Source organism: Patella vulgata, chromosome 4 (genome assembly GCF_932274485.2).
Source record: "Patella vulgata chromosome 4, xgPatVulg1.2, whole genome shotgun sequence".
Classification (NCBI taxonomy): Eukaryota; Metazoa; Mollusca; class Gastropoda; family Patellidae; genus Patella; species Patella vulgata.
In genome coordinates this window covers 56,823,334-56,840,687 of record NC_065882.2, presented here as the reverse complement: position 1 = coordinate 56,840,687, position 17,354 = coordinate 56,823,334, and the positions used below count along the sequence as shown (strand labels likewise).

The window sequence follows — 17,354 nt, the reverse complement described above, 5'->3', positions numbered from 1 at the left end:
TAATATAACTTAGTTGGCGTTTATTTAACGTTATGTCTATTTACACCGTGGCGTTAATCAACAGTATTATTCGTGATCCGGCACAATACGAATAGTGTGGGAAGGTATGTTAGTCTAGGCGTAACAGTTATAGAGCGAGTGTCCCATCTCTCCCGTCGATAGATGATACTGTTGTCAATATCGTCTGGCGAATATTAGAAAAATATTATTTTTGATTTCTATGTAGGGTGCTATGTTACCCGTGTCTTTATGTTATGTTTATCTGTCTGCTTTCATATTTTATTGTAAAAGACTCAAATGTGATGTTATTGGAAATCTTTTCTAAAAGAGCACAGATTTTGCGGTGTACAATGGGGATATCAAAGGCACCAATTTTATATGAACTTGTTGTATCATACTCATAAAAGCACGGGGTATGTTATCAAAGTATGTGTTTTACATACATTGAGTGCCTTGGTATATATGTATATACATACATTTTACTTTTTTAAAAAAAATCTCGCTTTGGGTTGATACACAGTTCTATAGAGGGGTTGGCGAGACATTTGTCTAGGATTTGGATACTTGGAAATGTCAATTTCTTGATATTGATATCTTAAAAGAAAAAAGTAGATTTCGGAATACCCTAATCCTATTCTTTATTATCTAAACTATTGGTATGATGTACGTTGCTACATGTTTATTGATAATATCTATTGTTAACCCGCACAGGTTCGTGCATATAGATAATTAGGAGTGCAGTTAAACCATTTATAGTAATTCGGTAATTCCAAAAAGAATTTTGTTTTAAAAAAATCATTAATCCAGAATTTACGTTTTTGCGAAATTGATGACACGGATAATAATGAAATTACACGAGAGGTGTTAAGCCTGCTGATGTTGCTAACATTAGAATTGGGACGAGGTTACTGGTCATCTGGTACGTCTTCGGCATCACACAGATGGCCAAACCTTTTTAACCAACAGTTCTTTCTTTCAACTACTTTGGGTCAATAATGGCACACGATAGGACGGGTGAACCGGTTTTGTTTTCCGCATCTCTTACCACACGTGGAAAAAAGAAATTAATTGTAGAAGGATTAAAGTTGATCCAAGCTACCCCTCAGGTGTTTTTAACTTTGATCTACCAGTATTGACATTATGTTGTTATATAAACCAAACAATAACAACGTGTCAAGCTGTTGGTCTACGACAAACTACAATTTTTGATAAATTTATATCAGTAAAGTATGAAGAAGCAATCCCACCCCTTCTTAAAACATTGGAATTTGTAGCAATGTGTGTTTGATATGAACCATCTTGCCCCCATCGAAGGAACCATGTTTCTCATGAGATTTCTGTCTTTTAATTAACCCCAGTTTCCTCGATAAACAAACATCTAATTAGTCAATTTCTTTGATTTCCATGGACAGTCTTCATCATAAGTGTTACATTTTTCGCAATTTCCAACGCGATGATGCCGGGCTTTATATTCTGGGCATTTCAGAAAGGCAAAGTGCAAAACCAACTTGGGAATTTCAAATTTCAGATAACCAATGTGTTTGGGGATATCAAATAACCATCGTGTGTGGAATTTCAGATAACTTCTGCTATATAGGCATTTCCATTAACCAGGCCGATGCCAGGTTATCAATGATGCAATGTGATGGGGTATGTCAGATACTCCATATACTGATACTGAATAGATGTTGTCCATAAGATACCTCTTTTAGTAACCATATATTATCAATTTAATGCCATATCTAAAAGTCCTGGAACAACAACTATCGCGTATACCAACAATTCTGGCACAAGACTGTAATTTTAGCGCTGTCCATTGGACCGTGATCGGTGAAAATCTACTGTGGTCCCGTGTTTCACCGAGAACGGAAAGTAGTCAAGAAATATTCCGTTTTCTGTCCCGAATTAAGAATGTATTTTTAAATTTTGATTCTTAGAACCGTGATGATCTAAATTTCCTATAAACCTATTCCACCGTTGATAATTTCGGTTACCTGCCCCACCTTTAATACACGATGGTCCGTATGTTGGTACAGCAGTGATTGTATCCAAACATTACTGAAACCATTTTCTACATTTGATGAGAATAAATAATACATGAATATATATATATAGGTTTGAAAATGGTATCAATGGACATGTAACCGCCTATATATATTATGTATAATAGGTAAATTGGCCTGAAATCTTTCGTGCTACCGTAATAAACGTTGTCTTCATAGAGTGACGATGTTTACTATGGGCTTCAGTGTTTGAATACTTTCGGTTAACAGGTACATGTGGAATGCTTTTTACTGATGATGTCAATCATGGCGGCCGAGATACTGTCACTTTAACACCAATATTCAACAAGTATTTTCTTCCATATCACCACAAACATAAACAGAGCTTGTTTACACATTGCATGTCTGTTCTCCCAATTAGCTTTGTATAGAACATGGTTTTATTCGTACTAATTGTCGAATCTGATTACTCAACAGTAATTTTTTCACGTGTTTTATAGTAAGTGATTAAGTATAGAAACCATGGAATCTAATTTTAGTAAGTGACATGAACATGTGTAGCTTACAGAAATTATCCTTCGTTAATTATTGCGGGTTTTTCACTTGTTTACGTAATTGGTCGTTCACTGTGTATTTTAGATGTTTATTCTAGATTTAAAATAGAGCAAAGTTAAGTTCATTCATTACTTCTCTTATTTCACTCGCGTTTGCAGCGAATCCTTCATTTTGAAAACACTCGTGGATAATTCAGTGGTCAATATTTGGTCTGGTCAGCGATTTACCTTTCTATACCCTAAATTCACTATTAACTTATTGTAAATACAGATAAATGTATTTGCAGATTTGCCGAAAAATCCCGCTTCGACCTTACCTTTTGTAAATTCAAAACAAAAAGGTTCGGAATGATACTGTATGGTAGGTAAGCTTCTATAAGCTAAATGAGCACCATAAAGTTCTCTTACATGTAGATATACCATAACATTTAAAATATATCGTATCAGCGGCTACTTAATACGGAAAAAGAAAATGAAAACTGTATCTAATGACAATTGATAAATAATCCACCCATCATGTACTTAGACCGATGGTTCTTCGATTAGGTATAATTACTTGTACCGAAGCTATTTATACGCAGACTCTCCCAAAGCTAACTGAATACAAAAGTGCTCGACTTTTTCACGGCCTAAATACCGAATGATGACTACTACACCCGGATTATTGAGTACAGGGTAAGGCCTTGAATAACAATATAGAATCGACCTTTCAGGAATATAATGAGATAGATTAAGATAGAACGGAACGAGGGTATACTTCAATATCGACATACAATCGCACTTGATAGCCGCTAGATCGCCCATAGAATAATCTTAAGTGACTGATGTAGGGAAGGAGTGTACCTCAACAAATTAAATTAGATGTACGGCTAGTCTGAAGAACCCTTGAGGTGTTTGCCCAACATCGGAAGTGGAAAGCTGCCAAATAAGAAAGAAATATACGAAAACAAACAGAACATACTTCAATTGATCGTTTGGAGCCTTGCAAGCAAATACGGCTATTGAGAAGACGGACATTTCTGGCTCGAAGGAATTAAATATAGGAATTAACTTGTCGAGTACGGACAGTTTGCAATACAATATATCATTTAATGGAGACGTTAAGTAGTCTAAGACAGTGAATGGCTCAGCGTTAAATTAAAATTAATTCTTCAATTGTACTCGGGTTAAGGGTGTGTTCGGCAATTTTTTTTTATCACTTCGTTGACACTAATTTAAAGTGCAGTTACCTTCATTGTAAAGTTGTAAAATGGAACCCAATATGCCGTATACTATTACACTAATACATCCTTTAGTTCAACATTAATTTGGAAGGGTGTACACACCAGAATGGGCTTTAAAATTGATTAACCACTTTGAAATGTTTCTGTCTTGAGAATTTATGTCCAGATGTTGTGCGGAAGTCATTACTTCTAATTTATCACAGACATCAAGTCTGTAATTATAGCACATGTAATTTATGAAAGCTTGCATACGAAGTAATGTACCTAACAATTGAGATACGAAGACAAAAATCCGAGGGACATTTCAATGGGGAAACAACGAGCAAGCTACGAGTTCTTCTTTTTCTCGGGGTTTTACGTCCACTTTCACTAAGGGTGACATCGCAGACAAAGCTACAAGTTCTGCGCTCCATCCTTATTGTAGCTCGTGTCTAGAATAAGATACTCTATCCCTGTGTTCAAGACTTTGCTACTAGATTTGTATATAGAGGATAGTGCGGGGTAAATTGAATGTAGCAGGAAAAGTATATAGGTTGCAGAAAAATTCCATCTCATGTCTTTGGGTCTTATGCCGGGATAATGAAATGCAAGTCAGCAAACAAAAGACATGCAAAGGTTTGTTAGCTCAAATGAAAAGGGGTATATGGTGTTCTAGAAACAGCAAGCATACCCGGTCTTTGGCAGCAAAGAAAAGCAATGGGCTTTAGAAGCCGGGGCTACCTGGTGGAAGAGAACCTCAGGTTCTTTGCAATGCGAACACCTCAAATGAGTAGGTTTATTAGATGCTCTATAAAGAGTAAGCACACACTGCCTCACAATATGGTGTGTTGTATACTCACATAAAGTTGATCAAGAATATCTGTACGCACGGTACTACAGAATTCGAATAATTTGGACATCAGTAGTTACGTGGTTTATATACTATAGGGATGTTAAAGATTTCTAAATGTAGATACCTGTAATGTCAATATGGATAGTCATAATTAATTACACCACACCCCGTATATTATTACCTTGGGATTATTCTAGTAACAAACTTACAGCTATTTTACTGGTTCAAAACTGACTTCGCATTTCCAGGTAGCATTTTACCATTGTAAAGATGAGTGTATGAATAATATTATATTATTGTTATATCACAGTGTAGACATATCAGACAGCCGTGATGTATATGGTGTTGATATATATAATTTTGTCTATATTACTAGGTATAAACTTATCTAGTTCTCATTAACACCACATTACGTTGTAATATATACATTTCCACCTAATGTCGGAGATCAAGACCAGACCGTAAAGGGGAACAATCAACGTAGTTAATTTAAAGGCCCACTCCTAGTTTCATTTGGTACAAGACGACCATCGAATCCACTATAATTTCAACAGATAGATACATGTGTTGAATGTCTAGTACATCAGAAACACACATGAATATGATTTTAGATTTATCAGATATGCACGTTATCTGCCAGAAGACAACACACGGTTAATCGCAGCAGTCAAACGCCAAAATGTTAGGTGAGCCTAAATTCTATATCCATCGACTCCTGACGCCAATAAATCTGGTCTGGGCCTTTAATGCAATATTAATGAAATAGTAAGAAGTAATTGTCCAGACCCAAGAAATAATTTTCATTCAAACTTTTATCAATGCTACATATTTTCCATTTTTTATCGGTACCCAATTACAGCTTTGTATACTGCGATAAAGAATTCGACATGGACGTTGTGGTTACAGATCTCACTTGGTAACTAGTTTGGCTTAAGGCATATCTTACACCAGAAGAAAATATGTTTATAATTGAGAGGTTTACGCATTGAACCCATCAAAATTAATCCTATTGTGAATAATCTCTTATTTTTTGGCAAATTTTAAATTCTTATCTAATATGACAGATCGCCTTTAAGAGGTTACCTGGTGTAGGCAGAACTGCTGTATGTATACAAAAATGTACAATCTAGACTATACATTAATAAGTTAATCTGTTCGTGTTCAAGAATACATTACTTGTATCACACCGGTTTGTTGTTCGATATCATTGCAAGAAAGCGAGACACATGTTCATAATTTTCAAAGTGGACTTTTAACGGTACGAAACGAGTTAGCAACGGGGTGGAAGTCATTGAATATAGTGTGCACCCATACATACTAAAAGGTTATATTTTACATTAATCGTTTTAGTTGGCAATTCTAGGACATATTTAATCTCTCTTGATAGTAACAAGAAGCTTCAATATTAGTTTCTCCTGGTCTTGTTGTGGTCATATTGCAACCTTTGGGACACTTGTTACTTATTTTCCAGTTTGGTTTACTCCTTTTGATATCTGGAATAATGGCATAATTTTTTAATGTCAAAACCATGATAACGATAGTCATATGAACATTCTCATTTTCAAACTGAAAGAAGCTTTTAATAAATGGCATTTACTGGACAATATTGATCCTTTAATATGTCACCATAGCAGAAACTTTTGACCTCGTGAACGCAATTAAAGGTGCATTTCTGTTCACAGTATTCTAATGACAGGGCGGTGTTCCCCGGAGTGTTAATTTCCAATTTGGTAGCCAGTCTCTGTTTTGGGAAGGTAGCAATTTCGTTTGACTTTATCAAAGAATGCTGTCAAATATTCCAAAGGTTAATGACAAAGGCCGGATTGTGAGTGACCTGTCATTCAATGCTCAAGATTGTGCACAGATAAATATTGACCAGAGATTGGCACGAGCCAAATGAACAATCATCAATAAACAAATACTGCCATCTTTTATTTAGTCCCCACTACAAAGGCCACCATTGACTGGGTGCTTAAATCAAACTAGGCTATTGTTGGTTTTAGAAAAGAGCCCTTACCCAAACATTTATTGGTTGTGAAAAAGTTTAATCCCATTGCTGATACCATTGATATATGAATACATTACTTTACCTGATCAAAGATAAAGATATCAACTGATTAGAAATCGCTCTATTGTGATCCTTTAGTTGTGATTTATAATCGTGTTTAATTGGATTCAAGTTCGATTAGCTTCAAGTACCTGATTTAGATCAAACCTTTGTTGTTGGCTGACCACCGATTAAGCAGAGAATAACTTTGAGCTTAATACGGTTTAATGAATCATAATAATTTAATTCCACAAAAATCGTAAGAGTTGTCAGCCTCAGGGGTTGACATGCGATCCCTTGATTACATGTGAGGTGCTGTTGCTTCAAGCATGGGGAGTTGACAAATTTATCGCAGCACATTGGACAAAGTTCACAGTCGTTTCTTGTATTGAAGCTCATTCATCCGTTTAAAAATTATGCCGCCTGTCGTTTAAATACCGATCATTCGTCTCAGATCTTCAAAACAGTGGTTGAGATGTCATCTTGAATCGTTCAGACACCTGTGCACGACTTTCAATTGGATGCTATTAAATAATCATAGATTGTATCTTTATGTAATGCACTTGAAAACTGGAATGACACTGCACTCACTTAAATAAGAAGAGAATCGTTTTGTATTCTACACTGAAACATTTAGCATGAAGTGGGCGGTTTGTATAGCTTTAGGGTAAGATAGAAATGTCTACAGAAGGACGTTGAATGCCGGTGCACTTTCAAGTGGCTTTCTTACACATTTATCTTGGGTTAACAACCGATTCAATGTAAATGTTTTGTCGTTGCGTGTTCGAATGAACAATTCTGTCAAGTATATGTTTAACATTCCTAGAATAGTTTTGTTTAAATTAAAGGGGTTTATTTTTGGTCGATTCGCTTTTGATATGTAAATTAACATGCTGTGTATAAGATAATACATTATATGATCCGATAGCATATTAACTTGAGTTGAATACGAAATATGGAACCCCTTGCTGTTACATTTCCTACCAAGATTATTTTTTTGTCCATGCAATAATTGCATTAGGCATTTTATTTGAATACCAGCAGATTTATTTTCAGCCTTATTTTTTTGCATACCGGATAGGATTATCCAATTTCTGAATAATAAAATAAGCCGCTGTCAGTGATATTAAACTACTTCACACTCATTGGTATTTTACCGTTTTTTTCTACCCCCTCCTCCCAGTGCTTAGTTGTTTTTTGGATTGTGCAATTGTATCTCACCTGTATAATGACGTGACTATCAAGTTACCTTTAGTCGTTCTGATGCTTTAAAATAGTGTGTATACATGGAAAGGGAACGTTGCCTCAAAGTAGTCTTAATTATCAAAAATGTCCAAACACCTGTTTTTAGATCCCCAAAGTATAATAACAGAGACATTATTCACAGGTAAATAGTAGTCTAAATTCACATTCTAAGAATGATCGCGTGTATTTAAATGATAATTATATGTTTGTAAATAATAGATGAATACAAGTGTTACACCTTGATAAATACTACATTAAGAAATATTGGGCGTTACACTTTTGCGCCTATGCTAAAATATGTAAAAATACATTCGTTGCTTACAATTGAAACGTTAGATTAGCCGTCGACATAGGTGCGAAGTGTTTGCAAATAAAAACCTTAGTAAATAATGAATTTTGATTGTGTGAGACACATTACCTTAACTAAATTGTAATTTTGAATGTATTTAACACGTCGCGTGAATATAAGGATAAAAGGTTAGGTAATCTTCAAGATACTATATCTGTGGTTTTATGTAATACCAAATAAGATAATCTAACGATTATGTATCAACAGTTCACGTACGTTATAAGAAGAGTAAATATAAATTGTCCTAATATACGATTCAAGATAACTGCACAACGACAATAGTACAACACGTGTCTTAAGGAAATAGAATAAAATGTAATATCATCGAGCCTAAAGGGCACTTATATTACAGCCCATAAATAACAGTAAAAGATGGTCTAAATAATACAAACACTTTACCATGGCAACTTGCAAAGTAACTGGAATATAAGGGTGATGTAGGTAATCGTTAAAAACTACACTGTAACACCGATCTGTACAACCTTGAAATTCATTGAAAGTTTATTTTGAAAATGTTACAAAAATCGTTTCCCGAAACGCTAGCTTAGAAGTATTCTGCTGCATCAACGCCTCAGTGGAGATGTGGAGGGTGGGATGTGGTGGGGGGTAAAATGTTATCATGCCTCACAAACGACACCTGTCCGGTCTACTTCAGAGAAGCTGCAGTTTAAATCAGTGAGCTGGTATACGTGGTTTCGATTCATTATACGATTGATTGTGATTGATTTAGAAATTGTAACGACTTACTGCTGCATTCAGTAGAGAGTAGGGTAGAGATATCGAATTATTGGCAGAACGCAAATCTGGCATTGGGTGGAAATAACGGGTAGTTAATACAAAGTCTCGACAAAAAGTAACCATACGAATTTAGCTATGTTTATATATAGTCAACCTGTCTGTTTATAAAATACAGATCATGACATCTGGTATACATAAAGCACGTAACCTGGACGTAACCATTTTAACCAACATCATGTCACTTCAACCTATTTCACTTCAGTTGTTGTGACTCACTATATGTACCGATTGGGTCTCACTTGCTTCCAATGTTCCACTCAGTCTCTCCCCGTTATTTTATTTTTAGTTTGTATGTAAATATGAAATGAAATGAAATGGGGTTTAACGTCCTACTGTGTATGCAAATAAACCTATATAATCTCAGGCACATATTAAATATTTATTACTCTTTCATATGCAACAAAACACCTCACGTCCCCAAAACACCCCCCCCCCCCCTGCTTGTGGGGTTTACATTTCTCGGTTAGTCGATGAAATATTCACAAAATGATAATTTCTTACCAAGAGGTAAATGTCCAAATTACTTAGCCAAGTTTTAATTCATCAATTTGTATCTTATCTATCAACCATTGAGGTGTATGTGACTGTCAACAGGATGTGCTGACTCTCGCCATAACGGCTGCTGTTATAAATGCCGAAGATATCACAATGCTAAGCAATTGATTTTAATTCCTGGGCAATGAATATGTGAGAAGTTGTCCGGAAATCAAGAGCAATGGACTACTCATCGCCTCATCCACCCACCTTCCAAAATGTTTTATTGGCATGTGTAAATGGTTGTACAGAACAGACGTGTTTAATATTCAATTCATTGTTACAATCTGGTTAAAGTTAAAAGACTTCACTAGGTTGTCAGCACATACAAAACTCCTGCTCTCTGAGAAAATATTATTTTAGAATCGTGAACGCGCATAACATGGCGGTTTCCGGACGTGACAATCAAGTTAGTATCAGTTCAAGATGGCCGACAAGTAAGTGGCGATCTGTGAAAACAAACACAGTTAAGTTGAAACAGTAGAACATCTAACTATTGAAAGATTTGTAAACAGTCCATTTTGTTTTTTTCTCAAGTGTTTCGTCTATTTTAACGGTATCATATGTTTTATCCCATTATTTTCCACCGTTGACTCTGCCGTCTGCCTCCATTTTGAATTTTTTTGCTTGCATACTTCCCATAAAAACAAAACTGACAGTTGTGTGAAAATATATAGAATGAATTATGCTAAGCCTGACGTAGAAAATAAACAACTTATTTATAATATCTGTTAATATAGGAACGCAGTCTTTAAAGTTTATTACGAATATTTACGTGGAAACGGGAGGTTTATTTAAATCTAATTAAAGTGTTCCATTCTTTACAAACAGCTTAGACTGGACCAGATTGGGAATTTAACGGGATTTAATTGATTCCAATTTTCTTAAGTTACCCACTGGTCTAAGTCACTACTGCTCCAAAGTTTAATTGTAGGTCAATTTGTAGAGAAAAATCGTCGGAAAATATTCGTGTCTTTTCGACAGTAATACCTTAAATACAGCTGTTAATCTCACCAGTCTTAGCATGCTACTATTAAAATTTATTTAACAAGTCGGCTCTAATCTTTTGATGCATTTCACAGATACACCTGTTGTAACCAAGTTAATTGTTGATATTCTAAATAAACGGCCATTGACACTTAAGTATGGAGACCGCATTACTACTTAAACATGGTGAACAAAGATGCATCAAATACATTTTAAAGTTATAGTCTGGAAGCTGTTTTTATGTTCAGAAGGATCAACAACTTTCCACTTTGTAAATAGATATTCGGTTCACAGATACAATAACGCCGAAAGTGTAGCTTGATCAACAATCATAAAGTAATACGTAAGATCTAATTTTTCCAAACGATAATCAAAAATATTCCCCCATCACCAAGAAAAGAAAGGGAATACACTCACCTATATATCAACGAGAGGAAATTGAAGTGGATTAGTAAACTCACAATAAATAAAATGCCCTCGTCCTCGGGTCAAATACTTTTATATACCAATCTTCATTAGAGAGAGAGAGAAATGGGGTTTAACGTCCACTTGACACAAACTAGGTCATTTCGGGACTAACATATGGTTTAATTTTATTTACATAATTCGCTTGCGCGTAGGGGTCTTTAGCAGTGGGAGGAAACCGGAGGCCCCGAAGAAAACCCACGAGGTTGGACAGGCGACCCTACTCCTTGCCACGTACAACCGGGGATTCGAAACCACGCCAGTCGACTCCATGATACAGCGCGCGCACGCTAACCATTCAGCCATCCACCCCCCCCCCAATCTTCATTAGCATGGTTGGTCTATAAAAATAGGACGTTAAGCACCATTTCATTTTATTTTATTTTTCAAAATTTTTCTAACCTTGGATTGAAACTCATCTACACGATTATTTTTGCTAAAAACCATTTTTCATTTTTGACATGGCAGATAAACGTTACATTGATTAGGAGCAGTTGTAGCCTTTATCAGCCATCAACACCACGTGAAGTAAATTCACACAATATTCATACCATAAATAACTACTAGTTGACACATACACTGATAAACTTATAAACATATCAAACATCAATAAACAGCTTTTACATCATAACATTTAAATAGAAAATACAATAGATATTTACTATAGTTTCAGCACAATAAAACATAATGACAGTTTATTCCCAAAAGTTTATATTATAGTAGACAATTTTCACATGATCAGATAACAGTTTCAATTAAATATTTTGTTTGATCCACATCTAGTAACTTCCAGACATAGACCAATTTTAACAGTTCAGGTAGTACATTGTGATTCTAATTGGCGCTATGAATACTTGTTTTTTTTTAGTAAACGCACGATAATGAACTCGTGAGTGGGTTGGGTGGATGAGGGGGGGGGGGGTCTGTGAGGAGATCTCTTGTTTTCTAGTTTTCTAAAGGCATTCTTTTTTTAAAAAATAAAACAGTCTTAGCTACAATAGAAACGCCTTTCGGGATTAAAACTACCTAGTTTTCTTCCCCACCACGTTTCCCAAATCCTGTATCCACCCTGCATTGCAGAAGCAAAATAGATTATAATTTCTTCACACAAACATAGAAATGAGAATATTAGATCCCATACAAATAATATTTATGCATCAAAACGCCTGTTTGAAGCTCTAGTATCTACTGTTATCAATTGAAATCTGTTCACGATTTGATCAAAACGGCTCTTTTCATCTGCTGAGTATATTGGGAAAGTTATGAAAGTAATATATATGGTTTTTTTATTGCACGTATAATAGGAGGGAGCCTTTTCAGTGCTCTTTTCTTTTGATATTTTCGAATTTCGCGTGGGTGTTGCTGATATTACATAATCATATGTATATATTTGTCAGTATGCCTAGTATGAGAATGTGCTACTGCATTATTTTCCTGTCTTTTCAAAACCATTTTAAAATAGAGATAACCTCGGCCCTTTATTAAATATTGTTCGGCTGAAAACGTTATAAATAATAATTGTTTTTACATTATGTGCTACATGTAACAATTGTATTTTTACATTGGATGTGGCATGCAACAATTGTGTTTTTACATTGTATGTGGCATGTAACAATTGTGTTTTTACAGTGTATGTGGCATGTAACAATTGTGTTTATACATTGTATGTGACATGTAACGATTCTGTTTGTACATTGCATGTTACGTGTTTTTGTTGACTATTGACCTTATATTATTATAACTAAAATAGTGTATATATAGTCTGTAGACTGCAGTTCGGAATGTCGGTTACCTGGTAATTGGATGACAATGTGAAAAATACGCGAAACTATTTTTGTCCCGTGAACTTTTCAAGGTAATCACTTTCCTTTAAGACAATGATAAAATATGTCGTTAAAGTCAAGACAGATTGTCGCCAGAAGATGTGTGTTGAAAGGTTACAAATCGAACCAGGACTGTCTGTGTTTTGTTTAAAGGTATTCCTAGTGCATTTCATTCTATTTCTGACTCTTATAATTCTTTATGGGAGAAATCGGTGCTTGTGAAGATCAATTACTGCTTCTCATTTAGAACTTCATTGGCAAATATTTCACATAAGAAGAAGTTCAAATGGCTAAATAAGATGCCCCCACCCCACTCTTCAACCCACGCCTTCTCCAAAACCAACGCTGTGCCCTATGGTGGGAAAGGGAACTAGTTTAATAAGAGAAAGAGAATTTGTAAAGTAAAACGCTTTGTGTGCCGTATTAAGACATAGTTGCAACATCGAAGTATATTAAACTCACCAATACTTAGGAACTGTGGGATTCTGCCTCCTAAATCAACTTTTTATTTTGTTCTTTTTCCAATAAAAATGTCTTTACAGTTTCCTGTTAATTTTATCTTAACAATAAAATATTCTGGCACGGATTTCTTTCCCTTCATAAAAAATACCCCGGGTATATAAAATTAACCATTACCTATAATGTTGTAAGCTTTTTAAATATCTCACTTTATACCAAGCGATGCTATTAAACAATGCTATTAAATGTATGGTTTGTTATGACCATCCAGTATACGCCCCGGTTCTGAAAAAGAACCATTGCTGTCTATCAGAGACACGACATGCTATTATGCTTTCGAATGAATGGGACTATTTATTAATATACAAATAAGCATTATTGTAAACAAACAACCATTTCAAGGGTCTGTTTGAAGTGTTTTGTCATAAAAAGTCTTAATCTTGTGAACGGTTTTGTAGTCAATGAAATTGACCCCGACAAGGCTGTGGGTTCAAGGTACTCGAATTAATAACCTATAATATACAGTATTGATAATAAAGCACTTATCTTTATATTCTTTGAATATTGTTGACGATTTCGGCATAAATAATTTTGAGTAAATCCTTATTTGTATCGAGATTGTTTTGAAAGAGAGCAATATCCAAAGCGTTTGTGGCCGTGAGAATTGGGAAGTTTTTACTCCAATTCGGGTAAAGGTAACTATAGATATACTATACCGACTTACAAAATGAACCGTTAGTTCATCGGTGACTGTCAATCGCGGTCGCTATGCGAACATTGAAATGTTAAAGTCAATATTTTTATTCTGAAGTTGATCGGACGTTTAATTCATAGAATGAACAATACCAACTGTTATTTTAAGCTGAGCGAAAGACGGTTACATCTGTCAAGAGATTATGACATTGATACCTTTCTTTATTCTTGATGAATGTCATATCAGATCTAGGCAAATTAAAATATTATTCTATATTTTAATCTAAATACAATCTTTTAATTCGTGTTAAAATCGTATCTGCAGATGGGTCATACTGCGAAAACTTTCCTCAAGGTTCATTATATTCTTTAGTGTTTTAAAAGGTTTCAAATTCTTTTTAAAAACTTAAAAGATCCTTGAAGTAATAATGTTTAAATAGCATTAGACCTATTCGTAGCTAAACAAAGTTGAACTGGGTACAGCAGTAAAAAAAGCCCCGGTAAGAATTCTTGCGGTCTTTTGAAGTATGTAAAAACGGGGTTCTAAATATAATATGCGACTTAAAAGTGAGACCATCATAATATCCGGTGACCAATAAAGCTACCTACACATTTTCACATGCCATATACAGTTATGTTATGTATCTCGCCCGTATCCACATTATATTAATGTCTACTCTTGATAATCCTAATCAGAAAGAGTATTCTGAACTTCGTCCTTTTGTAAAACCCAAAGGACTGGCTTATGGCTGAAGCAATAGCCCAAGCGAGTTCCCTGCAAAACAAAGATTCGCTGGCAAAGATAAAAAGTATGTTAACCTTACAAAATCGCAAATTTCGTCTTGGTTTCAGAATTTTAGTCTGCCTTTAAGAGGTATTAACGACGTAAAGGTCTTCCTCGAACAGCAAAAGCTAATTTCCAAGTTGATATGAATTGACTACACAGCTACATGTTGGATTATGTGCAAAAGTTGAGACAAACTGTATCTTTTCCAAAAGTTTAACGAACATTTATGAAAGATCAGTGTTTGCTCTTTGGGTCAGTGATATTTTTAAAATTAAAATTTCTTTTTTCCTTGTTGATGATGTCAACACTCCATAAAATATCCAGAATGCGCAATATATCCTGTAAAATTCTAATTTTCCATGTTCTCTCCAACACATTTCATTGGTGCCTTGTTATCGAAATAATTGAATGTCATGCTCAGGTTTTGGTTGGCGCTTTGGGATTTCCAATCTGGTCTTGTAATGAAAGTTTTGACATGAAATCGTAATTAAATAATATTCAGGGACGAAGACTTGTAACTTTTAATTCACCGAGATATCAATCATAATCTTATTGTTAATCCCAACAGTCATGCCTTAACCTCGAGATACAAATAGTGGGAAATCTCATGAGGTTCGGTTCTAAATACACAAAATTCGAGATAACCACGCTTTGTTTTGTTACAAGATCGTCAATCTAGGGTTTCATAATGTTCTAATTGATTTGTTTTACGGGATTAGAGAACATAAGCAAGGATTAAGGAACATTATTAAGGATAAAAAGAAAAACATCACTGTTTATTTAAGTACTATATATCTTATAGGATAACAAAGACCAGGTAGTGGTACTGTAGAAACCTATTGTACGCTTTACGATTATTTCGTATTTGGTTGTAACGGATATCTATTCCTGGTTTCAGATTACCTCACATATTTCGTATTCTATGTCTTATTAGTGTAATATCCGTATTATCTTACTAAGGCATCAATGGTTTTATTGTCGATTCTGTTCTGTCACATGGACAACCCCTCTTCTCAGTTTTCTGTAGATACCCCTGGCTATAGTTGTTGGCATATCGGGTACAGTGTATCTTTGTGTAACAGATTGTATGTGTTATCAAATGATTGTATAGGTATTTGACTGGTATTTCGTTTCGTAGAATTTGAAACCGCGGTAAATAGTTGATATGAATCTCTTGTCCCTGATAGAATAGTCAGAATTGTAGCCCATATGTTAATGGCTCAAGGCGTAAGAGGGTCAATACCATTTTCCTATTGAAATGGTGTTGTCCATCCGCCTGTCTTTAAGTTACACGTTTTGGTAGGGGTTCTCCATCCGCCTTCCCGTCTGTCTTTAAATTACACCTGTTGGTACACATCAGCTCTGCTTTTAATTGAATTTAGAATGTTCAAACTTGAATGAGTTTAATGATGCGCATATTCTGCGTTGTCCTTCTCTCGGTCGGTGGAGTTACAATGTTTAAACCAGTTTTTGAAATAAACGTTAATATTAAATATAAATTTAAACACCCGTGTCATTTGTTCATGTTTAGATTGTGGCAAGGGACAACGTCTTGTCGTGCGGATGGGACAAAAAACCGAAAGCGCGTACATATTGGCGTGCATATAGAAGAGCCCTTTGTAGTTTGAAATCGCTATAAAAGTAGGCCGTAGCGCCACTGTCCGGGCAAAACTTCCCTCATAACACACTGTATAGCTTATGTCCATCTTCCTTTGTCCAGTCGGCGTATAACAGTGTGGCGTTACGCCCCATTTCATTTCATTTCATATTTCATATTTCATTTCATATTTCTTCATAGTAAGTCCCGATATCAATGCCATCTGCGCATTTTAAAATTACTTCAGACTGATTGGTGAATGGCGAGCAAGTGGCAGTCAATTCGAGGTTGGCAAGACCACAAAGATGATAGCAATGCAATGCAGAAATTATTTCTTGTTAAATAAACTGTATTGAATTAACCAGGACAAATATTTTTTGGATTATTTCAGATATTCTGGCTATCATCGGCAGATCATTGGTCGAACTGGACGAGCTGGAGCGCGTGCTCAAGAACGTGTGACGGAGGTGCCACTTATCAACTGAGAAAATGTATGAGAAGTTATAAATCACATGGCGGATGTAAGGGAGATAATATTCAATATGCCACATGTAATAACAAGGTAATTAGCTGATTAATAGGTCGTTATGCATATTAATATTGTATGTTAATTGCTTTCTTACAAACGAGGTTTCTAGAAACCATAATAATTCAGAAATATTACCTAGATCATAATATATCTTTAGAATATTCTAGAGCCACAAAGGAATGTATAGCCCTTTATCGTACATAATTGTACTTTAATTAAATGTTAAATTAATAAATTTTATACGTGATGGTCATATTGGGAGATTTAAATTACAACTATACTCGTGGCATCCACATACGTTTGGCGACTACTATGAGCTCGGGAGATGAAAGTTACTTGTGGCCAACTTCCTACACACTGTTACACAACAATGATTGAAGTATTTTAGAATGAACCGCTACTGGTAGTGTCAAATTCAATTTGAAATCA

The 17,354-nt window shown here is 35.1% G+C and overlaps 1 protein-coding gene across 4 annotated transcripts in view; it reads left to right on the top strand.

Moving 5' to 3' along the window:
- LOC130012466 (ADAMTS-like protein 1) overlaps nucleotides 1–17,354 on the top strand; it is a 42,583-nt gene that overhangs the window by 15,138 nt on the left and 10,091 nt on the right. For all 4 annotated transcript variants that reach the window (XM_056100469.1, XM_056100470.1, XM_056100471.1 and 1 more), the window contains exon 3: nucleotides 16,788–16,958. In XM_056100469.1, coding sequence (XP_055956444.1) covers nucleotides 16,788–16,958 — 171 coding nt within the window. The remainder of the gene's footprint in view (nucleotides 1–16,787; nucleotides 16,959–17,354) is intronic.